This window comes from Salvelinus fontinalis, chromosome 40 (assembly GCF_029448725.1).
Source record: "Salvelinus fontinalis isolate EN_2023a chromosome 40, ASM2944872v1, whole genome shotgun sequence".
Classification (NCBI taxonomy): Eukaryota; Metazoa; Chordata; class Actinopteri; order Salmoniformes; family Salmonidae; genus Salvelinus; species Salvelinus fontinalis.
This window is the reverse complement of record NC_074704.1, coordinates 10,051,603-10,072,126: the sequence shown is the minus strand read 5'-3', so window position 1 is coordinate 10,072,126 and position 20,524 is coordinate 10,051,603. Positions and strand designations below refer to the sequence as shown.

At 38.1% G+C, this 20,524-nt stretch overlaps 1 protein-coding gene and 1 pseudogene across 3 annotated transcripts; both read right to left on the bottom strand.

Moving 5' to 3' along the window:
* Positions 1–1,599: 1,599 nt before the first annotated feature.
* On the bottom strand, positions 1,600–20,474 carry LOC129839260 (uncharacterized; annotated as a pseudogene).
* LOC129839960 (zinc finger protein 501-like) lies at positions 3,214–14,638 on the bottom strand. Of its 3 annotated transcripts, none has more exons than XM_055907714.1 (3): positions 14,450–14,638; positions 13,400–13,565; positions 3,214–7,334 (listed from the first exon to the last, which is right to left on the bottom strand). In XM_055907714.1, the coding sequence occupies exons 1-3, from the start codon at positions 14,456–14,458 to the stop codon at positions 6,046–6,048; spliced, it is 1,464 nt and encodes a 487-aa protein (XP_055763689.1). In that variant the 5' UTR covers positions 14,459–14,638; the 3' UTR covers positions 3,214–6,045. The 3 variants fall into 3 exon arrangements, with proteins under 3 accessions (XP_055763689.1, XP_055763688.1, XP_055763690.1); XM_055907713.1 differs by lacking the exon at positions 14,450–14,638 and adding an exon at positions 13,927–14,442; XM_055907715.1 differs by lacking the exon at positions 14,450–14,638 and adding an exon at positions 13,927–14,442 and having other exon boundaries at positions 13,412–13,565.
* Positions 20,475–20,524: the final 50 nt, after the last annotated feature.

The following is a 20,524-nucleotide window of genomic DNA, read 5'->3' as shown; positions in this document are numbered from 1 at the left end:
GAGTACAGTTATATGCTTATATAATGTGATTTATTGTGGATATAAGCATTCATATAAGCATTCATTTGGGCGTGGTGTGGCCAATAAATGCATAGAAATCAGACATGGATATTGATAGACATGTTCCCAACACTGTCAAGAATCAACATATCTAAGCACATTCAGAGCTTCAAAGATTATTCCTGCAACTGCCAAGTGCCAATCCTGTGAAAGAGAGTGATGAGGCCCTGACCAAGAGAAGTGAGACCATCCAATTCGGTAGAGGACCACCTGAAGCTGACCTCTGAGATTGATTTTATACATCTTTTTGATATTTGCAGTGGTGGAAAAAGTACTAAATTCTCATACTTGAGTAAAAGTAAAGATACCATTATAGAAAATGACTCAAAAGTGAAAGTCACCCAGTAAAATAATACTTGAGTAAAAGTCTAAAAGTATTTGGTTTTAAGTATACTTAAGCAAAAGTAAATGTAGTTGCTAAGATATACTTAAGTATCAAAAGTAAAAGTATGAATAATTTAAATAATAAAAAAATTCCTTATATTAAGTCAACCAAATGGCACAATTTTCTTGTTTTTTTTAAATTACGGATAGCCAGGGTCAAACTCTAACTCTCAGACATAATGTTAACACAAAGCATTTGTGTTTAGTGAGTCCGCCAGATCAGAGGCAGTAGGGATGACCAGGGATGTTCTCTTGATAAGTGTGTGAATTGGACCATTTTCGGTCCTGCTAAGCATTCGAAATGTAATGAGTACTTTTGGGTGTCAGGGAAAATGTATGGAGTAAAAAGTACATCATTTTCTTTAGGAATGTAGGGAAGTAAAAGTAAAAGTTGTCAAAAATATAAATAGTAAAGTACAGATACTCCAAAAAACGACATAAGTTGTACTTTAAAGTATTTTTTCTTAAGTACATTACACCACTGGATATTTGTACCTGTCTATATGGCCTGTATCATGGTTATTATAGGCTAGTATCATCATTAGGCCTGTACTGGTGTATAGGGCCTGTATCTTGGTTATTATAGGCTAGTATCATCATTAGGCCTGTACTGGTGTATAGGGCCTGTATAGTGGTTATTATAGGCTAGTATCATCATTAGACCTGTACTGGTCTATATGGCCTGTATCTTGGTTATTATAGGCTAGTATCATCATTAGACCTGTACTGGTCTATAGGGCCTGTATCTTGGTTATTATAGGTTAGTTTACGAGGAATGGTGATTCCAACTATATTGTGGGTATTATAGGCTAGCGTACTGGGAATTGTGATTCTAACTATATTGTGGGTATTATAGGCTAGCGTACTGGGAATGGTGATTCTAACTATATCGTGGGTATTATAGGCTAGCGTACTGGGAATGGTGATTCTAACTATATCGTGGGTATTATAGGCTAGCGTACTGGGAATGGTGATTCTAACTATATCGTGGGTATTATAGGCTAGTGTACCGGGAATGGTGATTCTAACTATATCGTGGACTGGTTCATTCTAACTATATGTATTGGACAGGTTCATCTAAATGAATAAAAGTTATAGACACATACAGTGCATTCGGAAAGTATTCAGGCCCCTAGACATTTTCCACATTTTGTTACGTTTTCTATTATACTGTATAATTTCTACTAGTGTTACTATCCAAGAGTGCACAGATTTGTCTGTTTTTCCCCACATGTTCTACTATTGGTCCACAGGCCTTAATGATTGATACTTAAGATGATTATTATAGGTGAGTCCAGACTCACACACTGTAGGAGTGAGAAAATCCTCATGGTCTTTTACAGCACAGGAGTAACTGTCTGTAGAGTAACACCAGACCACTAGAGTATTACAGGAGTATTGTTTGGGAAGTAGGGTCATGGAGATGTTGTCCGTTCTTGTACCAGATGTAGGTGGGGTTGGGGTTGTCAGTCAGAAGACAGGTGGTGCTACAGGTCAGTGTTCTCTTCTTTTCCTCTGTGGAGGAAGACACCTTCACCTGCAGCTCTGAATGATTCTAATAAATTATTAGAATTAGATATTATATATTACCTGTATTAGTAGTTGTAGTCGTAGAAGAAGTAGATATGATATATTACCTGTGACAGTCAGAGTTGTTCCAGGGAAGCTGTACCCCCATTCTGCATACTGTGTTTTAAATCTGAACTTGTACTCAGCTGAATCTCTCTCAGGTTTGTGATTCTCAGGTTGCAGTCCTTCTCTTTAGTCTCAAGGTACTCAGCGTGACCTGCATACTCTGGCACCGAGCTCAGGATTTTAAGCACCTCATTCATTTCTATTGGATATAACAGTTTGGTTCTGAGACTACATGATAACTTGGATGTTATCAACATGCAACAATTTCTAAGATTTTACAGAGTTACAGGTAATATAAAGAAATCAATCAATTGAAATAAATGAATTAGAGGGCGGCAGGTAGCCTAGTAGTTAGATCATTGGGCGAGTAACCGAAAGGTTGCTAGATCAAATTCCCGAGCTGATAAGGTAAAAATCTGTCGTTCTGCCCCTGAACAAGGCAGTTAACCCAGTGTTCCTAGGCCGTCATTGTAAATAAGAACTTGTTCTTAACTGACTTGCCTAGTTAAATAAAGGTTAAAAAACAAACAAAAATAATAATAATTTGACCCTAATCTATATATTTCACATGACTGGGAATACAGATATGCATCTGTTGGTCACAGATACCTTAAAAAAATGGTAGTCAGTATCTGGTGTGACCACCATTTCACATATGATAATGGATTTTATTTATTTTTGTATTGAATACATGTGTCGTGGAAATTACAACAGGGACTCAAAGTCAAACTTTAATGAATAATGATATATTGTCAGCAATCTGGAGAGGTTCCAACAAACTTAATACACCATAGTACATGTCGGTCGGGAGCTGTTTCGGGGCAGTCCCGTTAGTTCTCTTATATACTGCTTACACAGACAAGTTATATTTGCATGATTTACATGTTTCATTATTCACGTTTGGTTCCTGCATGTGACTGGCACCGTCTCCTATCTTAACTCATAGAACATATTCTGGGCATTCTGCCAAAAGGTCTGAGGGGATCATGACTGTCTCCCCCTCACATCTCTACCCAGCACCTACAGGAACCAATGATTGTATGAGACAAGATGTACAATTCAAGACTCTCCCTTCAGACAACATTTCCATCACACATGAATATACACCTACTATTGTTGAAACATTATTCTACATTATTTAATGGATATTTTTTATTTTATTTAACCTTTATTTAACCAGGAAGGGCTCATTGAGATTTAAAATCTCTTTTTCAAGAGCGTCCTGGCCAAGATAGGCAGCACCAAGTCATTACAAAAATTACAGACAGACAACATGAAAAACTACAAGTAATCTAGTAAAAACCATTGAATTCACAAGAGTATAACAATATCAAAAACAGCAAATTAAAAACATTGACAGGTCAGGGAATCAGCCTCAAAATCCTTCATCAGTGATTTAAAAACACCAATCGGGACAAGTTCTTCCAGTTTAAAATGATTTTGTAAGGTGTTCCAAGACGATGGCGCAGAGTACATAAAAGACCTTTTACCAAATTCAGTTCGGACATTTGGAACAGTTAGCAGGATAAAGTCTAGCGAACGAAGAGAGTACCCACCACATTTCTGAACAATAAAAATGCCCAAATAAAAAGGTAGTAAACCCAAAATGGCTTTGTAAATAAAAGTATACCCGTGACTGAGCCTACGAGTGACTAGAGAAGGCCAGCCAACCCTGGTATACAAAGTGCAGTGGTGCATAAGGGTTTTGCAGTTTAATCTTGTCACTACAGGGGGTGCTGTTTCAACTTGGACATTTATCGTTCCCAAATTAAACTGCCTCGTACTCAATTCTTGCTCGTACAATATGCATATTATTATTACTATTGGATAGAAAACAATCTCTAGTTTCTAAAACCGTTTGAATTATGTCTGTGGGTGAAACACAACTCATTCTGGAGCGAAATTCACGACAGGAACTGCGAAGGTCTGAAAACGAGGCTCTGTTCTCAGATCAGTTTAAAGCTCTGTATGTATCCTATGGGTCGACATGAACTGCACGTGCCTTCCCCTGGATGTCAGTAACCAATGAGAATTGGAATGGAGTTTCTACGTAGATCTCAGACCTTATAAAAGGCCATGGCATGGGGGGTGCGCTCTTTTCGACGTTCGTCAAGACGCAAAGGAGGACCTCAGGATGGCATGCTCAAAAGCTCTTGTTATAGGCCTTAGATATATCCGTCTGTGATTTCATTCGATATAGGTGTTAGAAAAATCATAACGAAGTTATTTTAAACCGAGTTATATCAGTTTATGCGAGTATTTTGCTATTTTCGGAATTTCCTTAGTATTGCGTTTTGAAGATTTGGGCATGTCTGCGCCACATAGCTATTGTTAGCTGCTAATTCCAAAGTTGAAGAGGACGTTTTACAACCGAGCAACGATTCTTTTGGACAAAGGAGAACTTGCCCAAGATTCTGATGGAAGCTCGTCCAAAAGTAAGAGCTATTTATGATGTTATTCCGTATTTATGTGGAAAAATGTAAAAGGATTTGTCCGCCATTATTGCGGCACTGGTCTGGCTGTAACGCACACTGTATGTCTAGTAACGTTAATTTTAAAAATCTAACACAGCGGTTGCATTAATAACTAATGCATCTTTCATTTGCTGTCCAACCTGTATTTTTTAGTCAAGTTTACGATTATTTATCGATTAGATTAGGTGCCTCTCCAAGATGGCGCCGGCCAGAATGCATGAAATGTTGCTACTGATCACATTGTATAACCACGATTTGTGCTGCTAAATATGCACATTTTCGAACAAAACCTATATGCATTGTGTAATATGATGTTACAGGACTGTCATCTGATGAAGTATATCAAGGTTAGTCAAAAATTATATATCTTTTGCTGGATTGTCACGATCGCTAACATTTGCTGCTGGTAAATGCGGTTGTGTTTCTGGCTATTGTGGTAAGCTAATATAATGCTATATTGTGTTTTCGCTGTAAAACACTTAAAAAATCTGACATATTGGCTGGATTCACAAGATGTTGGGCTTTCATTTGCTGTACGCTGTGTATTTTTCAGAAATGTTTTATGATGAGTAATTAGGTATTTGACGTTGGTCTCTGTAATTATTCTGCCTGCATCGACGCTATTTCAGATTGCAGCTGCAATGTAGAACTGTGATTTATACCTGAAATATGCACATTTTTCGAACAAAACATATGCTATACAATAAATATGTTATCAGACTGTCATCTGATGAAGTTGTTTCTTGGTTAGTGGCTATTTATATCTTTATTTGGTCGAATTTGTGATAGCTACTGATGGAGTAAGAAAATAGTGGAGAGAAAAAAGTTGAGTCTTTTGCTATCGTGGTTAGCTAATAGATTTACATATTGTGTCTTCCCTGTAAAACATTTTAAAAATCAGAAATGATGGCTGGATTCACAAGATGTGTATCTTTCATCTGGTGTCTTGGACTTGTGATTTCATGATATTTAGATGCTAGTATTTACTTGTGGCGCTATGCTAGGCTATGCTAGTCAGCTTTTTTACTGATGAGGGTGCTCCCGGATCCGGGATGAGTACTAAGTAGAAGTTAAAATAAATCTCAAAGTGCCATGGTAGAGTGTCAATTGATCTCAAACACTGAGCGGAAGCATTCATATATAAAATATCCCCATAGTCTAGTAAAGGCATAAATGTAGCTGATACTAGCCTCCTTCTGGCTTCAAAAGAAAAACAGGCCTTATTCCTAAAATAAAAACCCAATTTCAGCTTCAATTGTTTTGTAAGTTGTTGAATATGCAATTTAAAAGAGAGGCCGTCATCAATTAGAATTCCAAGATATTTATATGAGGTTACAACCTCAATCTCCTTGCCCTGACAGGTAGTAAGAGTTAATAGGAGTTACTGAAATAAGATACAGCTCTGAACACCCCCACCCCACCACACACACACAGCACTCCTACTCCAAGACACTTGAGAATGGGAGATGGATGACTCTTTACAATATGTTTTCTATTTAAACTTTATTGAGGGATCTGGAACCGGTGGCAGAGAGGATGGATATGAAAGAAAACATGTTTGTGATTTATGGTGTTTTTTCAGTGATGCTGAATGAGCAAAGCTCTTTCCACATAGACAGGAGTAAGGCTTCTCTCCTGTGTGTATTCGCTGGTGTGATGTCAGGTATCCTGAACGATTGAACCTCTTCCCACACTGATCACAGCTATAAGGCTTCTCTCCTGTGTGTATGTGTTGGTGTGTAGTCAGGGCTCCTGAATAATTGAAGCTCTTCCCACACTGATCACAGCTATAAGGCTTCTCTCCAGTGTGTATGCGTTGGTGTATAGTCAGAACTCCTGAATAATTGAAGCTCTTCCCACACTGATCACAGCTATAAGGCTTCTCTCCAGTGTGTATGCGTTGGTGTATAGTCAGGGATCCTGAATAATTGAAGCTCTTCCCACACTGATCACAGCTATAAGGCTTCTCTCCTGTGTGTATGCGTTGGTGTCTAGTCAGGTGTCCTGAATGATTGAAGCTCTTCCCACACTGATCACAGCTATAAGGCTTCTCTCCTGTGTGTATGCGTTGGTGTCTAATCAGGTGTCCTGATTGATTGAAGCTCTTCCCACACTGATCACAGCTATAAGGCTTCTCTCCTGTGTGTATGCGTTGGTGTGTAATCAGGGATCCTGAATTATTGAAGCTCTTCCCACACTGATCACAGCTATAAGGCTTCTCTCCTGTGTGTATGCGTTGGTGTTTCGTCAGGTTTCCTGAATTATTGAAGCTCTTCCCACACTGATCACAGCTATAAGGCTTCTCTCCTGTGTGTATGCGTTGGTGGGTAGTCAGGTGTCCTGACGTATAGAAATTCTTCCCACACTGATCACAGCTATAAGGCTTCTCTCCTGTGTGTATGCACTGGTGTGTAGTCAGGTCTCCTGATTGAGTTAAGTATTTCCCACAGTCAAAGCAGGTGTAAGGTCTCTCCCCTGTATGAATTATCTGATGAGATTTTAAGGTTTTAGATGCAGGGAAACTCTTCCCAAACTGCGAGCAGTGGTACGGTTTCTTTCCGGTGTGAATCTGTTTGTGAATTATCAAATCCTTCTCTTTAGCAAAACTTTTCCCACAGTCAGAGCAGCTGTGGTGAGGTTTCTTCCTTATAAGTCTCTGCTGGTGTTTCTTGAGGTGTTCTGATCTGGAGAGACTCTTTTCTTTCTTGTCAGCATCATGTTGTTGAGGCTCCCCAGATGATAAGCCCCTCCCACTTAGAGAGCAACGATTAGGGATGTTCCCTGTGAAACAAAGACATTGAATAGTTTGGTTTTGCAAATATGGGTCCATAAACAGATTGGGCATTACATGAAATGAATGCCTTTTGTGTCCGTTAGATATTTTTCCAGTGTGCACCAATATTCAATTTTAAATCTCTGTTATATTAAATAAAGTGCCCTTTAATACAGAACACTTGGAGAATTCGATTAATCCGATTTTTAATACGAATAAAGATTTTCTGAAGTGACATTTCAGCATTTTGAGTACGGTTACAAGCGCAGAATAATATGATTATTGTGAATAGTCAATTAGTATAGGAGTTCGATTTAAACGTTGACATGCTTGGAAAGAAGAACAATTTCCCTAATAAACCTGTTTACATGGACACATCTGAAATCAGGCTACCTGATGTGACTTTGATAAATGAAAAAAGTAGGCAATCAAAATAAACTTTCTACAACAGCGCCCATGTCATTTTTAAAGCATATTAGATTCTGAGTTTGGACAAATAAAGTGTGTATGTGCTCTTTTCAAAGGATGGATCCCAGTCGGTTCAGGGCTATGGGATACAGGGGGTCGAGGGTGGTCTGCCGGGCATTGGGATGACAATCCAACTCGGGATGAGGGCTTTTAGCGCGTGGAATAGTAGGGACCAATTGGAGGTTTACTTAGTAGAAATGCAAATATCATGGTACAGCTATATAGACACTCAATCATCATGTTACTTTTTAATGGTACGTTTACAAACATATATTTTGATAAAAATAATTGAAAGTTGTGTCTCATTATGGTAAGTGGTGAAATAAGTATAGCCAGTTACAATTGTAATGGCCTAGCAGATAATAAGAAAAGACGATCAGTATTTACCTGGCTAAAAGAGAAGGAATATAATATCTATTGTTTATAGGAAACCCATTCAACAGTTTTAGATGAAGTTTTGTGGAAAAAGAACTGGGGGGGCGAAATATATTTCTCCCATGGGCAAAGAAATTCAAAAGGGGTGATGGTTTTAATTAACAATAATTTTGATCCAAATGTGCAAATTGTCCAAACAGATCCTCAATGTAGATGGATTATTTTAAATATGATATTGGACAATAAACAGATATGGCTTATTAACCTATACGGTCCGAATAATGATGATCCAAGCTTCTTTGAAAATATATATAAGAATTTATCAACTCTACAAGCAACACTAGACTATTATTATGGTGGGAGATTTTAATACGGTCTTAAATACCTCTATGGACCGGAAAGGAAATCACACTACAAACTATCACCCTCAGGCACTTAAGGAAATCATGAATGTCATGGATATATTGGAAGTAGTAGATGTATGGAGACTCTGTACAGCACTTCGAGATATTAGCTGATGTACGAAGGGCTATATAAAATAAACTTGATTTGATTTAAATACCCTGACCTAGTGAGATATACATGGCGGAGGCTTAGTCAAACTAGTCGTCTTGACTACTTTCTTATACCATTCTCTCTGCCACCAAAAGTTTAAAAAGTGTTGATAGAGGACAGAATGTGGTCGATCCTCACATAATTGCCATATATATTACTCTTACAGAATTTCCACGTGGGCGAGGATATTGGAAATTTAATCAAAGCCTACTAGATGATAAATTGTTTAGAACTAGGACAGAAGAATTTATAACTGACTTTTTCAGACATAACATAGGTACAGCAGATCCTCGTATTGTATGGGACACTTTTAAGTGTGCCTTTAGAGGCAATGCAATTCAGTACTCATCTATAAAACAAAAGCAATTTAGATCAAAAGAGTCCATATTAAGAAAGGAAATTGAAGGACTAACAGTACAGTTAGATAGCAATAAAAACGGTACCATAGAGGCACGGAATAAGTTAGAGGAAAAACAAAAAGAAATGGAGGGACTTATTCAAGAAAGATCCAGTGTAATATATTATAAAAAATAAAACGAACTGGATGGAATATGGGGAAAAATGCACCAATTAGTTTTCAATCTTCAATATAGAAATGCTATCAATTTTTTTTAATTAAAACTTGTTACAAATGATGGTGTCACGCATGATTCACCAAATGATATTTTGAAAGAGGAAGTAAAGTACCTTAAGAATATGTTTTCGTTTCAGGCTCCTCCATCTCCACTAACTGAAACTAATTGTATGGATTTTCCCCCTAATAATAATGTAAAATTAAGCGACTTACAAATTGGAAAGTTCATACATATTCATCCTGGTCCCCCCGTGGGGAATGAACCCACAACCCTGGCGTTGCAAGCGCCATGCTCTACCAACTGAGCCACACGGGACCAGTTTACCTATTTGCTTATGGTTTTGCCTACACCTAGTGACCTGCTTTTTAAATTATATGAACAAAAAATATTCAATTTTATTTGGAACGGCAAGCCAGATAAAATTAAAAGGGCCTATTTATATAACAAATATGAACTCGGAAGGCAGAAATTATTAAATATTAAAGCATTAGACCTCTCACTAAAGGCATCAGTCATACAAAAGTTATACTTAAATCCAAACTGGTTCTCTAGTAAATTGGTACGAATGTCTCATCCTGTTCAAGAAGGGCCTTTTTCCCTGTATTCAGATTACACCTGCTCACTTTCGGTTGTTTGAAAAGGAAATAATCTCCAAAATATCTTTATTTTTTAAACAAGCCTTAGAAAGTTGGTTGCAATTTCAGTTTAATCCACCTGAAAGGACGGAACAAATAGTACAACAAATATTGTGGTTAAATTCAAATATACTAATTGATTAAAAAAACGGTATTTATCGAATACATTTTTTAAAAAGGTATAATTTTAGTGAATGATATCATAAATAGGACTGGTGGAGTTGTCACACATGCAGCTAACACAGACATATGGAAATGTCTGCTCTACCCAAAATTACAACCAATTAATTGCAGCATTACCACAAAAATGGAAGAGGCAAGTAGAAGGGAAAAAAAGTAAGGAACTTGTATGTCGGCCCTGTATTAAAGAACATAAATGGTTAAAGAAAAGTGTGATAAATAAAAACATATACCAATTTCATTTAAGGACCAAAAAACTGACAGCTGTGCCATATAAATTGCAAAATAGTTGGGAAGAGATTTTCGATGTACCCATTCCATGGCACATGGTTTATGAATTGATACGCAAAACAACGCAGGATTCAAAACTTCGAATTTTATACATTTAATTTACTATACAAAATTCTAGCAACTAATATAATAGTGTATACAGTGGGGAGAACAAGTATTTGATACACTGCCGATTTTGCAGGTTTCCCTACTTACAAAGCATGTAGAGGTCTGTAATTTTTTATCATAGGTACACTTCAACTGTGAGAGACGGAATCTAAAACAAAAATCCAGAAAATCACATTGTATGATTTTTAAGTAATTTGTGTACATGTATGCATGCGTGTATGGATATATATATTTACCAAAAAAATATGGGGGATTGGAAATGATGCAGACAATTACATTGGAAGCAACATTCTTTCTGCAGTATTAAGCTGATCCACCCCTAAAGATTTTTTTTTTATTTTTTTTTTTTTATAAAAAATATAAGTATGTGAAACTATTTCTAAGCTGCATACTTTCAGTTTTTCTTGAACTCACTGCACTCGGTCAAAAGAAGTTAGTTTGCGCTGCTTGTGCTAGCACATGCAGATTAAATACACCTCTATAACTCTGATTAAAGTGTTTACATGTCCATTCTAAAGATTTCTCAGAAAACCAGGTATTTTTAAAGGCGTATCCTTACTTCGGTTATGACCTTACACCAATTAAGATAAGCAGAGTAAGGTGTTTACATGACTAATGCCATACTCGACCTACTGCCATAATCAGTTTAATAGGAAATGATTAGCGTTGTCATGACGTTGCCCTCTTTGGGTACAGCGAGCACTATTCCCCCTCCCTCTGCACCATCCCCCTCTCTCTTGTCTCTCCTACACCCAGGCTGGTGCGACCTCAGGTCGTAAATTCCTGGAGGAGAATCCTGCCTCATGGCCAGACAGTATAGAGAGAACAAAGGAATTTCTTCCACCTCACAGAACTTGAGGTCCGAACAATATTCGTGTTCTGAAGAATGTATAAAAGATCGGTGATGTAACGAGCTACAAACGGGTCTGTTTGGTACAATTTTGTGAAACAATACCGCCACATTACCAATAATCCTGTTTATACAACAGTCTCAGTTATGAGGCTTACATCTAATTGTTGTACAAAATGAATGAGTAAAGATTAAACTATTTGTGAAATTATGTGATGCTATGTAATGATGTTATTGTGAGAGAATTGTATTTCTGTTTAAAGTTTCACTAAGCCATTGGCACGCCCCCAGGGGCACAGACAGGACCCGGCGTCATGAGACAGCCCTTTTCTATGTTTCGAATAAAACTCCCACCTGGGTTTTCTATCACCAGACCAGCCTACTTCGATTTCCACGAGAGGGCCAAGGTTTGAGACCAGACCAGTACCTCTATCACAGAGGGAAATAAGGTTTAAGTAGATTGCTGAATCTTTTAACCATACCACTTGGTTAAACTCTTAGACTATCGATACCGACAGAATAAGAACAAGTCTTTGATATTAATTACTAGTCTGCAGCTAAGAATTCGGTATCATTGAACGCGAAGACCGATAACCGCCGAAACATCTATTCTATAACGACATGAATGAATGTCACTCTGAACTATCCATCCTAACCACGACAGAGATAAAGAAAGGGCGGACAAACTCTCCAACAGAAACAAGATCCCGAAGACTCACTAAGCGTAAATATATATATTGATTGCAATCATTCCCGAATGAGTGAGCGTTCATGTGCAAAGGATTAGCATTTCAATTGTTATAATCATCAACTCTGTAGTGTCTTCTCAGCTGACCCCCACTCCCCTTTTGTCTAACAAGCCGCCATGCCGGTTTAGCCCACTAGGGCACATCCGCTATCATTTCTTTGTAACCATATCTACTTTGTTTGTGTGATGCATTTCTGTGAGTACTTAGTTAGTAAATAAATTATTTTAAGACAAGTATGGATGACTCAGTGAAGACCGGGTTCGTGCAGATAACCAACAATTTACGACGTTTGGAATGAGACTAACGTGAGGTAAAGAATAATTCATTAATCAGAAGACTAAGTGATCAGATATTAAAATATCTGAAAGTTATATTAGGAAAATTATAACTTTGTAATCTGAATATTTTCCTTGGTGCCCCGACCTCTTAGTTAATTACAGTTACATGATTAAGTAGTTTAATCACGTAATAATAATTACAGAGAATTTTTGATAAAGATTAATCTTCAGTTTAATGATGCCAAAGACACAACAGCATGCATGTAAAGCCCTAGTTATTTGGTTACTTTATCAGTCATTTCTGAACATTATTTATTTCATGTGATTAGTGATTCATTTACATCTGTCCCTCATTTTAAGGTCTATCCTGTTACATGAACTGAACTCTTGTTTTAATATGGTGAAACTATTCTTTGAAAAAGAAAAATGTATTTTATCTTTTTTGCATAAGAAACATTGAACATCTAATAGTCAAATCAGAGTAAAAGCAGGTGAGCTGGTTCTACACTTTTTGACAATTCTCTGCTCTTTTGTGGTGGAAAACTGAGCATCACAACCCTTCTATCCAGACACAGACATGCCAGAAATGTTTTAACAATAACTTTTTTTGTTAAGATTGCATTCAATTGCTACTCCCTGTTGCACAATACTAGCTTCCATTCCCCCGGTCACAAGCAGATTCATGGCTGATTTAAAGGACTATTTTAACAATGTAGTGTTTTTGTTGTTTTCACTAGTCCTCTGTTACGGTCAACCCTGTTACTTTATTTGACACATTGGCACTTACTATAGTATTTATTTTTCATTAAACCTCGAGATGGCAAAACATGTATTTTATTAATATGAATAACGTGTTCTTTATGACAGAATATTAAAATGATGTGAAATCAACCTCTTTTTTTTTTACCAAGGTAAAACTTAAAATTGGTTGGAACGACCAGATATTTTCAAAAATATATAATTAATCAATTAATTGTTACAGAAGCAGCCTGTAATCTAATCCACACACCATGGTTCTTACTTAATGAAATCAAATCTCCATGTTCCTCTTCTCCTCTCTCAGTTCCACTCTGCCCTGGTGTTTTCCTGCAGATGACCAGACCCAACAGTAAAGTACAGGGAGGCGATCGACCTGGGGACTCTGGGAGGGTGGAGTGGGACGGGCTAGATTTGTCCTGTTGGAAGTATTCAACATAGATTAACATTAAACCACTTATTGTATTAATTTAGTCTAAACCTCTGATTCGGGTGCATCCCTCAAATATCCCCCTTTTCCTCATATGTTGAATCGTTCACTACAACCCACAAATCTAAGAGCATTAGATTGGTGGAGGAATGGGCTAGTTTCCACCATATATCTCATACCAGTCATTTCCTTTCAAACAGAGATGAAGAGGTGAAGCAAGACAAATAAATTGGCCCAAAATCTGGCTTCTGCCTTATTTGATCAAATACAAATTTCGTAAAGATCAGGTTGTTAGGAGTCTAAAAGTAGGACACTTCATATGGGAGTAGTGCCTGGACGTCACTACTTACCGCGAACAAAGCCATAAACCACGCCCATTACTTCAATTGATCTTATTAAAATGTGATTTTCACCCTAACCTTAACAACACTTCTAGCTCTATGCCTAACCTTAAATAAATGAAAATGGGATATAGACGCATGAGGCTGTAGAAATACGCATGTCTGCCCTCTCATTGGCTATAATGATCCCACCTGATCTTGCCTCTTTATCGATTGCCTTCCATTTTTGAAGACATTTATTTTCTTTGTTCGAACAGCCACTTGAGTATTTGGTCAAATAATGGATAATGTGTTCGAAATCAGTGAAGGACTATGAACACTGTGAGGAAGGAGAGATAATTAGTTGATAGTCACAGATTCCTAAACATGATATAGTAGTAGGCTACTTTGACGAAGAAAAAAAATCCCAACAAGTTTTACCATCATGTTTTTTTTGTTGATAAATTTAAACCGAGCACAGGAAGTGGAGGATCAAAGACGATGAAAACTAGTCCTAGACATTATGTACGACACAGCAGGCATATAGACTTACTCGATCCATTGTGGAAGCTATTGTTTCTTTGTATTGAATGAAATGTTGTAGGCTACAGTACAGTTTAACTACTTTGTTGGAGTGTAGAGATAATGACTAGAGAGTTGCGTAGAGAAAACTCGATCCCAAGGCTGCAAAACTGATGCGCCCCTAGACCAGAGTAATCAAACATCTACTTCAATATCCAAAGGGAATTGAGTTTGGACAAATAAACGTCTCATGTATCCTAATATTACTTCAGAAAGTTCCTGGATAACATTTTACATGATCTATAAAATTCGAGTAAAGTCAAGAAAACGTTCAACGCTTTCGCTAAGAATCTTGTTGTCTGCTGTCGTCTACCCTTGCCTGGCAGTCACTTGGAACACATGCGCAAAGAGGGAGTTTCTGAATAGGCCTCTCCTGAGGGGTGTCTAAGAATTACTACTTCCGGTCTTTGGCTGGTGCTATAATGACAGCTACTGTACACTACCAGCACACATAGGACAAAGAGCTGTTTATGCAAGTCTTTGCAATGGGTGCATCAACCCTAATTCACAAGTAATTCTCCTGTCAAAAATAAACGTAAGTCCAGTGGTGGAAAAAATACCCAATTGTCATACGTGAGTCAAAGTAAAGATATAGTAATAGAAAATGACAAGTAAAAGTGAAAAGTTAGACTTTTACTCAAGTAGAATTTTAAAAGTATTTGGTTTTAAATATACTTATGTATCAAAATAAATGTAATTGCTCAAATATACTTAAGTATTAAAAGTAAAGGTATGAATAATTAAAATGTCCTTATACTAAGCAAACCAGACTGCAAAATGTTCTTGTTTTTTAAATTTACAGATAGGCAGGGGCACACTCCAACACTCAGACATAATTTACAAACAAAACATTTGTGTTTAGTGAGTCTGCCAGATCAGATCAAGTAGGGATGACCGGGGATGTTTTCTTGATAAGTGTGTGAATTGAACCATTTTCTGTACTGCTAAGCATTCAAAATGTACTTTTGAGTGTCAGGGAAAATGTATGGAGTAAAAAGTATATAATTTTCTTTAGGAATGTAGTGAAGTGAAAGTAAAAGTTGTGAAATATATAAATACTTAAGTAAAGTACAGATTCCCACCAAAAAAACTACTTAAGTTGCACTTTAAAGTATTTTTACTTAAGTCTTCTAAACTAAACTACAGCCAAATATACTCTATTTATAACTAACTCCCTTCTGTCTATGTATATAACTTGTATACAATAAAATAAATAACAATAAACATAACGCTTTATAGCTACAATAAAGCTAACGTTAGCTAGCTAATGACAAGCTCATCTCTGCTGCCTGGATGCTTTCACGTTTTTCTCGTCTGGGTTTTTGCTGTTAGCTATCACATGGACACGCAGTAGCCTACTGCAGTAGTCAGACTACACAAATGACCCAAATGTTATTTTTACACTGCACAAATATTTGAGAACAGTCAGCCCTCGAATGCTAGCTAACAAACGTTAGTTGATTGTAACATTGACACTGTCTGTGTGCGGACTACAGGTTTAACTAACGTTAGTTGATTGTAACTCTGACACTGTCTGTATGCTGATTACAGGTTTAACTAACAATTGTTGATTGTAACTCTTAACACTGTCTGTGTGTTGACTACAGGTTTAACTAACGTTAGTTGATTTTAGCATTGACACCGTCTGTGTGCTGATTACAGGTTTAACTAACGTCAGTTGATTGTAACATTGACACTGTGTGTGCGGACTACAGGTTTGGAGGCCACTCTTTGTAGATGATTTGTCCTCTGAGAAATCAGTGTTCCTCAAGGTTCCGTTTTTACGTCCACTATTGTTTTCACAATATATTCTACCTCTTGGTTATGTCATTGGGTCTCAACCCCGCCCTGTGCAATTGGGTCCTGGACTTTCTGACAGGACGCCGACAGGTGGTGAAGGTAGGAAACATCTCCACTTTGCTGACCCTCAACACTGGGGCCTCAGCCCCCTCCTGTACTCCCCCCTCCTGTACTCCCTGTTCACCCTCGACTGTGTGGCCATGCATGCCTCCAACTCAATCATCAAGTTTGCAGACGACAGAATATTAGTGGGCTTGATTACCAACAATGACAAGACAGCCTACAGGGAGAAGGTGAGGGCACTTGGAGTGTGGTGTCAGGAAAACAACTCAACGTCAACAAAACAAAGGAGATGATCGTGGACTTCAGGAAACAGCAGAGGGAGTACCCCCCTATCCACATCAACGGAACAGCATTGGAGATGGTGGAACGTTTTAAGTTCCTCTGCGTACAAACTGAAATGGTCCACTCACACAGATAGTGTAGTGAAGAAGGCGCAGCAGTGCCTCTTCAACCTCAGGAGGCTGAAGGAATTTGGCTTGTCACCCAAAACCCTCACAAACTTTTACAGATGCACAATTGAGAAAATGCTGTCAGGCTGTATCAACGCCTGGTACGGCAACTGCACTGCCATCAACCGTAAGGCTCTCCAGAGGGTGTTGCGGTCTGCACAACGCATCACTGGGGGCAAACTACTGTCTTAGTTCTCTCTTTGTGTAGGGTTGTGTTGTCTCTCTTGTTGTGATGTGTGTTTACATACATTTAGGTTGGAGTCATTAAAACTAGTTTTTCAACCACTCTAAAAATTTCTTGTTAACAAACTATCGTTTTGGCAAGTCGTTTAGGACATCTACTTTGTGCATGACACAAGTCATTTTTCCAACAGTTGTTTACAGAAAGATTATTTCACTTATAATTCACTATCACAATTCCAGTGGGTCAGAAGTTTACATACACTAAATTGACTGTGCCTTTAAACAGCTTGGAAAATTACAGAAAATTATGTCATGGCTTTCGAAGCTTCTGATAGGCTAATTGACATAATTTTGGTCAATTGGAGGTGTACCTGTGGATGTATTTCAAGGCCTAGCTTCAAACTCAGTGCCGCTTTGATTGACATCATGGGAAAATCCAAAGAAATCAGCCAAGACCTCAGAAAAAACATTGTAGACCTCCACAAGTCCGGTTCATCCTTGGGAGCAATTTCCAAAGGCACCACATTCATCTGTACAAACAATAGTACGCAAGTATAAACACCATGGGACCATGCAGCCGTCATACCGCTCACGAAGGAGACGTGTTCTGTCTCCTAGAGATGAACGTTCTTTGGTGCGAGAAGTGCAAATATATCCAAGAACGACAGCAAAGGACCTTGTGAAGATGCTGGAGGAAACAGGGTCAAAAGTATCTATATCCACAGTAAAACGTGTCCTATATCGACATAACCTGAAAGGCCGCTCAGCATGGAAGAAGCCACTGCTCCAAAACCGCCATAAAAAAGCCAGACTACGGTTTGCAACTGCACATGGGGACAAAGATCGTACTTTTTGGAGAAATGTCCTCTGGTCTGATGAAACAAAAATGGAACTGTTTGGCCAAAATGACCATAGTTATGTTTGGAGGAAAAAGGGGGAGGCTTGCAAGCCAAAGAAGACCATCCCAACTGTGAAGTACGGGGGTGGCAGCATCATGTTGTGGGGGTGCTTTGCTGCAGGAAGGACTGGTGCACTTCACAAAATAGATGGCATCATGAGGTAGGAAAATGATGTGGCTATTTTGAAGCAACGTCTCAAGACATCAGTCAGGAAGTTAAAGCTTGGCCGCGAATGGGTCTTCCAAATGGACAATGACCCCAAGCATACTTCCAAAGTTGTGGCAAAATGGCTTAAGGACAAAAAAGTCAAGGCATTGGAGTGGCCATCACAAAGCCCTGACCTCAATCCTCTAGAAAAATTGTGGGCAGAACTGACAAAGCATGTGTGAGCAAGGAGGCCTACAAACCTGACTCAGATACACCAGCTCTGTCAAGAGCAATGGGTCAAAATTCACCCAACTTATTGTTGGAAGCTTGTGGAAGGCTACCCAAATTGTTTGACCCAAGTTAAACAATTTAAAGGCAATGCTACCAAATATTAATTGAGTGTATGTAAACTTCTGACCCACTGGGAATGTGATGAAAGAAATAAAAGCTGAAATAAATCATTCTCTGTAGTATAATTCTGACATTTCACATTCTTAAAATAAATTGGTGATCCTAACTTTCCTAGACAGGGAAATTTTACTAGGATTAAATGTCAGGAATTGTGAAAAACTGAGTGTAAATGTATTTTGCTAAGGTGTATGTAAACTTCTGACTTCAACTGTATATATAAATCCCAGCCCCCGTCACCGCAGGAGGCCTTCTGCCTTTTGGTAGGCCGTCCTTGACTTGCCTAGTTAAATAAAGGTTAAGTAAAATAAAAAATGAGTCAGGGGCAGTTTGTTCACAGTTGCTGAGAGATGTGTGTAAACAACCTATTCATCTATTCCTGCTGTTCTCAAGCCCGTTGCTGCGTCTCCCTCCCTGCAGCCATAGAAACATAAAGATAGACAGCAAACACACTTTATAACTGGTGAATAACTACACCTGACAGTCTAATTAAGCAGGAAAAAGAACTTATCATAACAGATGTGTAGCACTGTAAGTAACGTGTTACAGTAACACTGTAAGTAACCTGTTACAGTAACACTGTAAGTAACGTGTTTCTCTGTCGATTCTTTTGAACCTGTATTATTCTCATGACTATAACGCTGAAGGTACATCACATGACCTGCATACTCTGGGTCCTGGCTTAGATCTGTAGTAACTCCAGACTCCCATTTGTTGAACCAGGATACTTCTGTGATGTTATTCCAGCTGGGATGTCTATACGTGCAGGTAATGTCCACTGTTGACCCCTTCAAGGCACAAATACTCCTCTTGGTGTGAGTCACATTCAAACCGCTCTGACCATGAACATCTGACACAAAATGTATCTGATCAACTCCTCAAACGATAATGAGACGATTTTCAAGTGTTTTAAATGTATTGGACTGGTTCATTTAAAATGAATAAAAAAATATAGACACATACAGTGCATTTGGAAAGTATTCAGACCCCTTGACTTTTTCACATTGTTAAATTACAGACCTATTCTAAAATGGATTTTAAAAAATCAAATTTCTAAAACAGTAGAACAAGATAACATACCATCAGCCTTTTTCTACCTTTTCTATTATTCTGTATAATTTCCACGAGTATTACAGATTTGTCAGTTTTTCCCCACATGTTCTACTATTGGTCCACAGGCCTTAATGATTGATACTTAAGATGATTATTATAGCTGAGTCCAGACTCACACACTGTAGGAGCGAGAAAATCCTCATTGTCTTTTACAGCACAGGAGTAACTGTCTGTAGAGTAACACCAGACCACTAGAGTATTACAGGAGTATTGTTGGGAAGTAGGGTCATGGAGATGTTGTCCGTTCTTGCACCAGATGTAGGTGGGGTTGGGGTTGTCAGTCAGAAGACAGGTGGTGCTACAGGTCAGTGTTCTTCTTTTCCTCTGTGGAGGAAGACACCTTCACCTGCAGCTCTGAATGATTCTAATGAATTATTAGAATTTGAAATTATATATTACCTGTATTAGTAGTTGTAGTCGTAGAAGAAGTAGATATAATATATTACCTGTGACAGTCAGAGTTGTTCCAGGGAAGCTGTACCCCCATTCTGCATACTGTGTTTTAAATCCGAACCAGTACTCAGCTGAATCTCTCTCAGGTCTGTGATTCTCAGGGTGCAGTCTTTCTCTTTAGTCCCAAGGTACTCCGCACAACCTGCATACTCTGGACCGAGCTCAGGAATTTAGGCACCTCATTACATTTCTCTTGAATATACCAGTTTAGTTCTGAGACCACATGATAACTTGGATGTTGATATGTGCAGGGCAGTTCCACTGTTGAGCCCTTCACAGCACAGATACAACAATTTCTAAGATTTTACTGAGTTACAGTTCATACAAAAAAAATCTGTCAATTGTTATAAATGAATTAGGCCCTTATCTATAGATGTCACATGACTGGGAATACAGATATGCATCTGTTGGTCTCAGATACCTTAAAAAAAAGGTAGTCAGTATCTGGTGTGACCACCATTTGCCTCATGCAGTGCGACATCTCCTTCACGTAAGACAATGGATTTAATGTATTTTTGTATTGAATAAGTG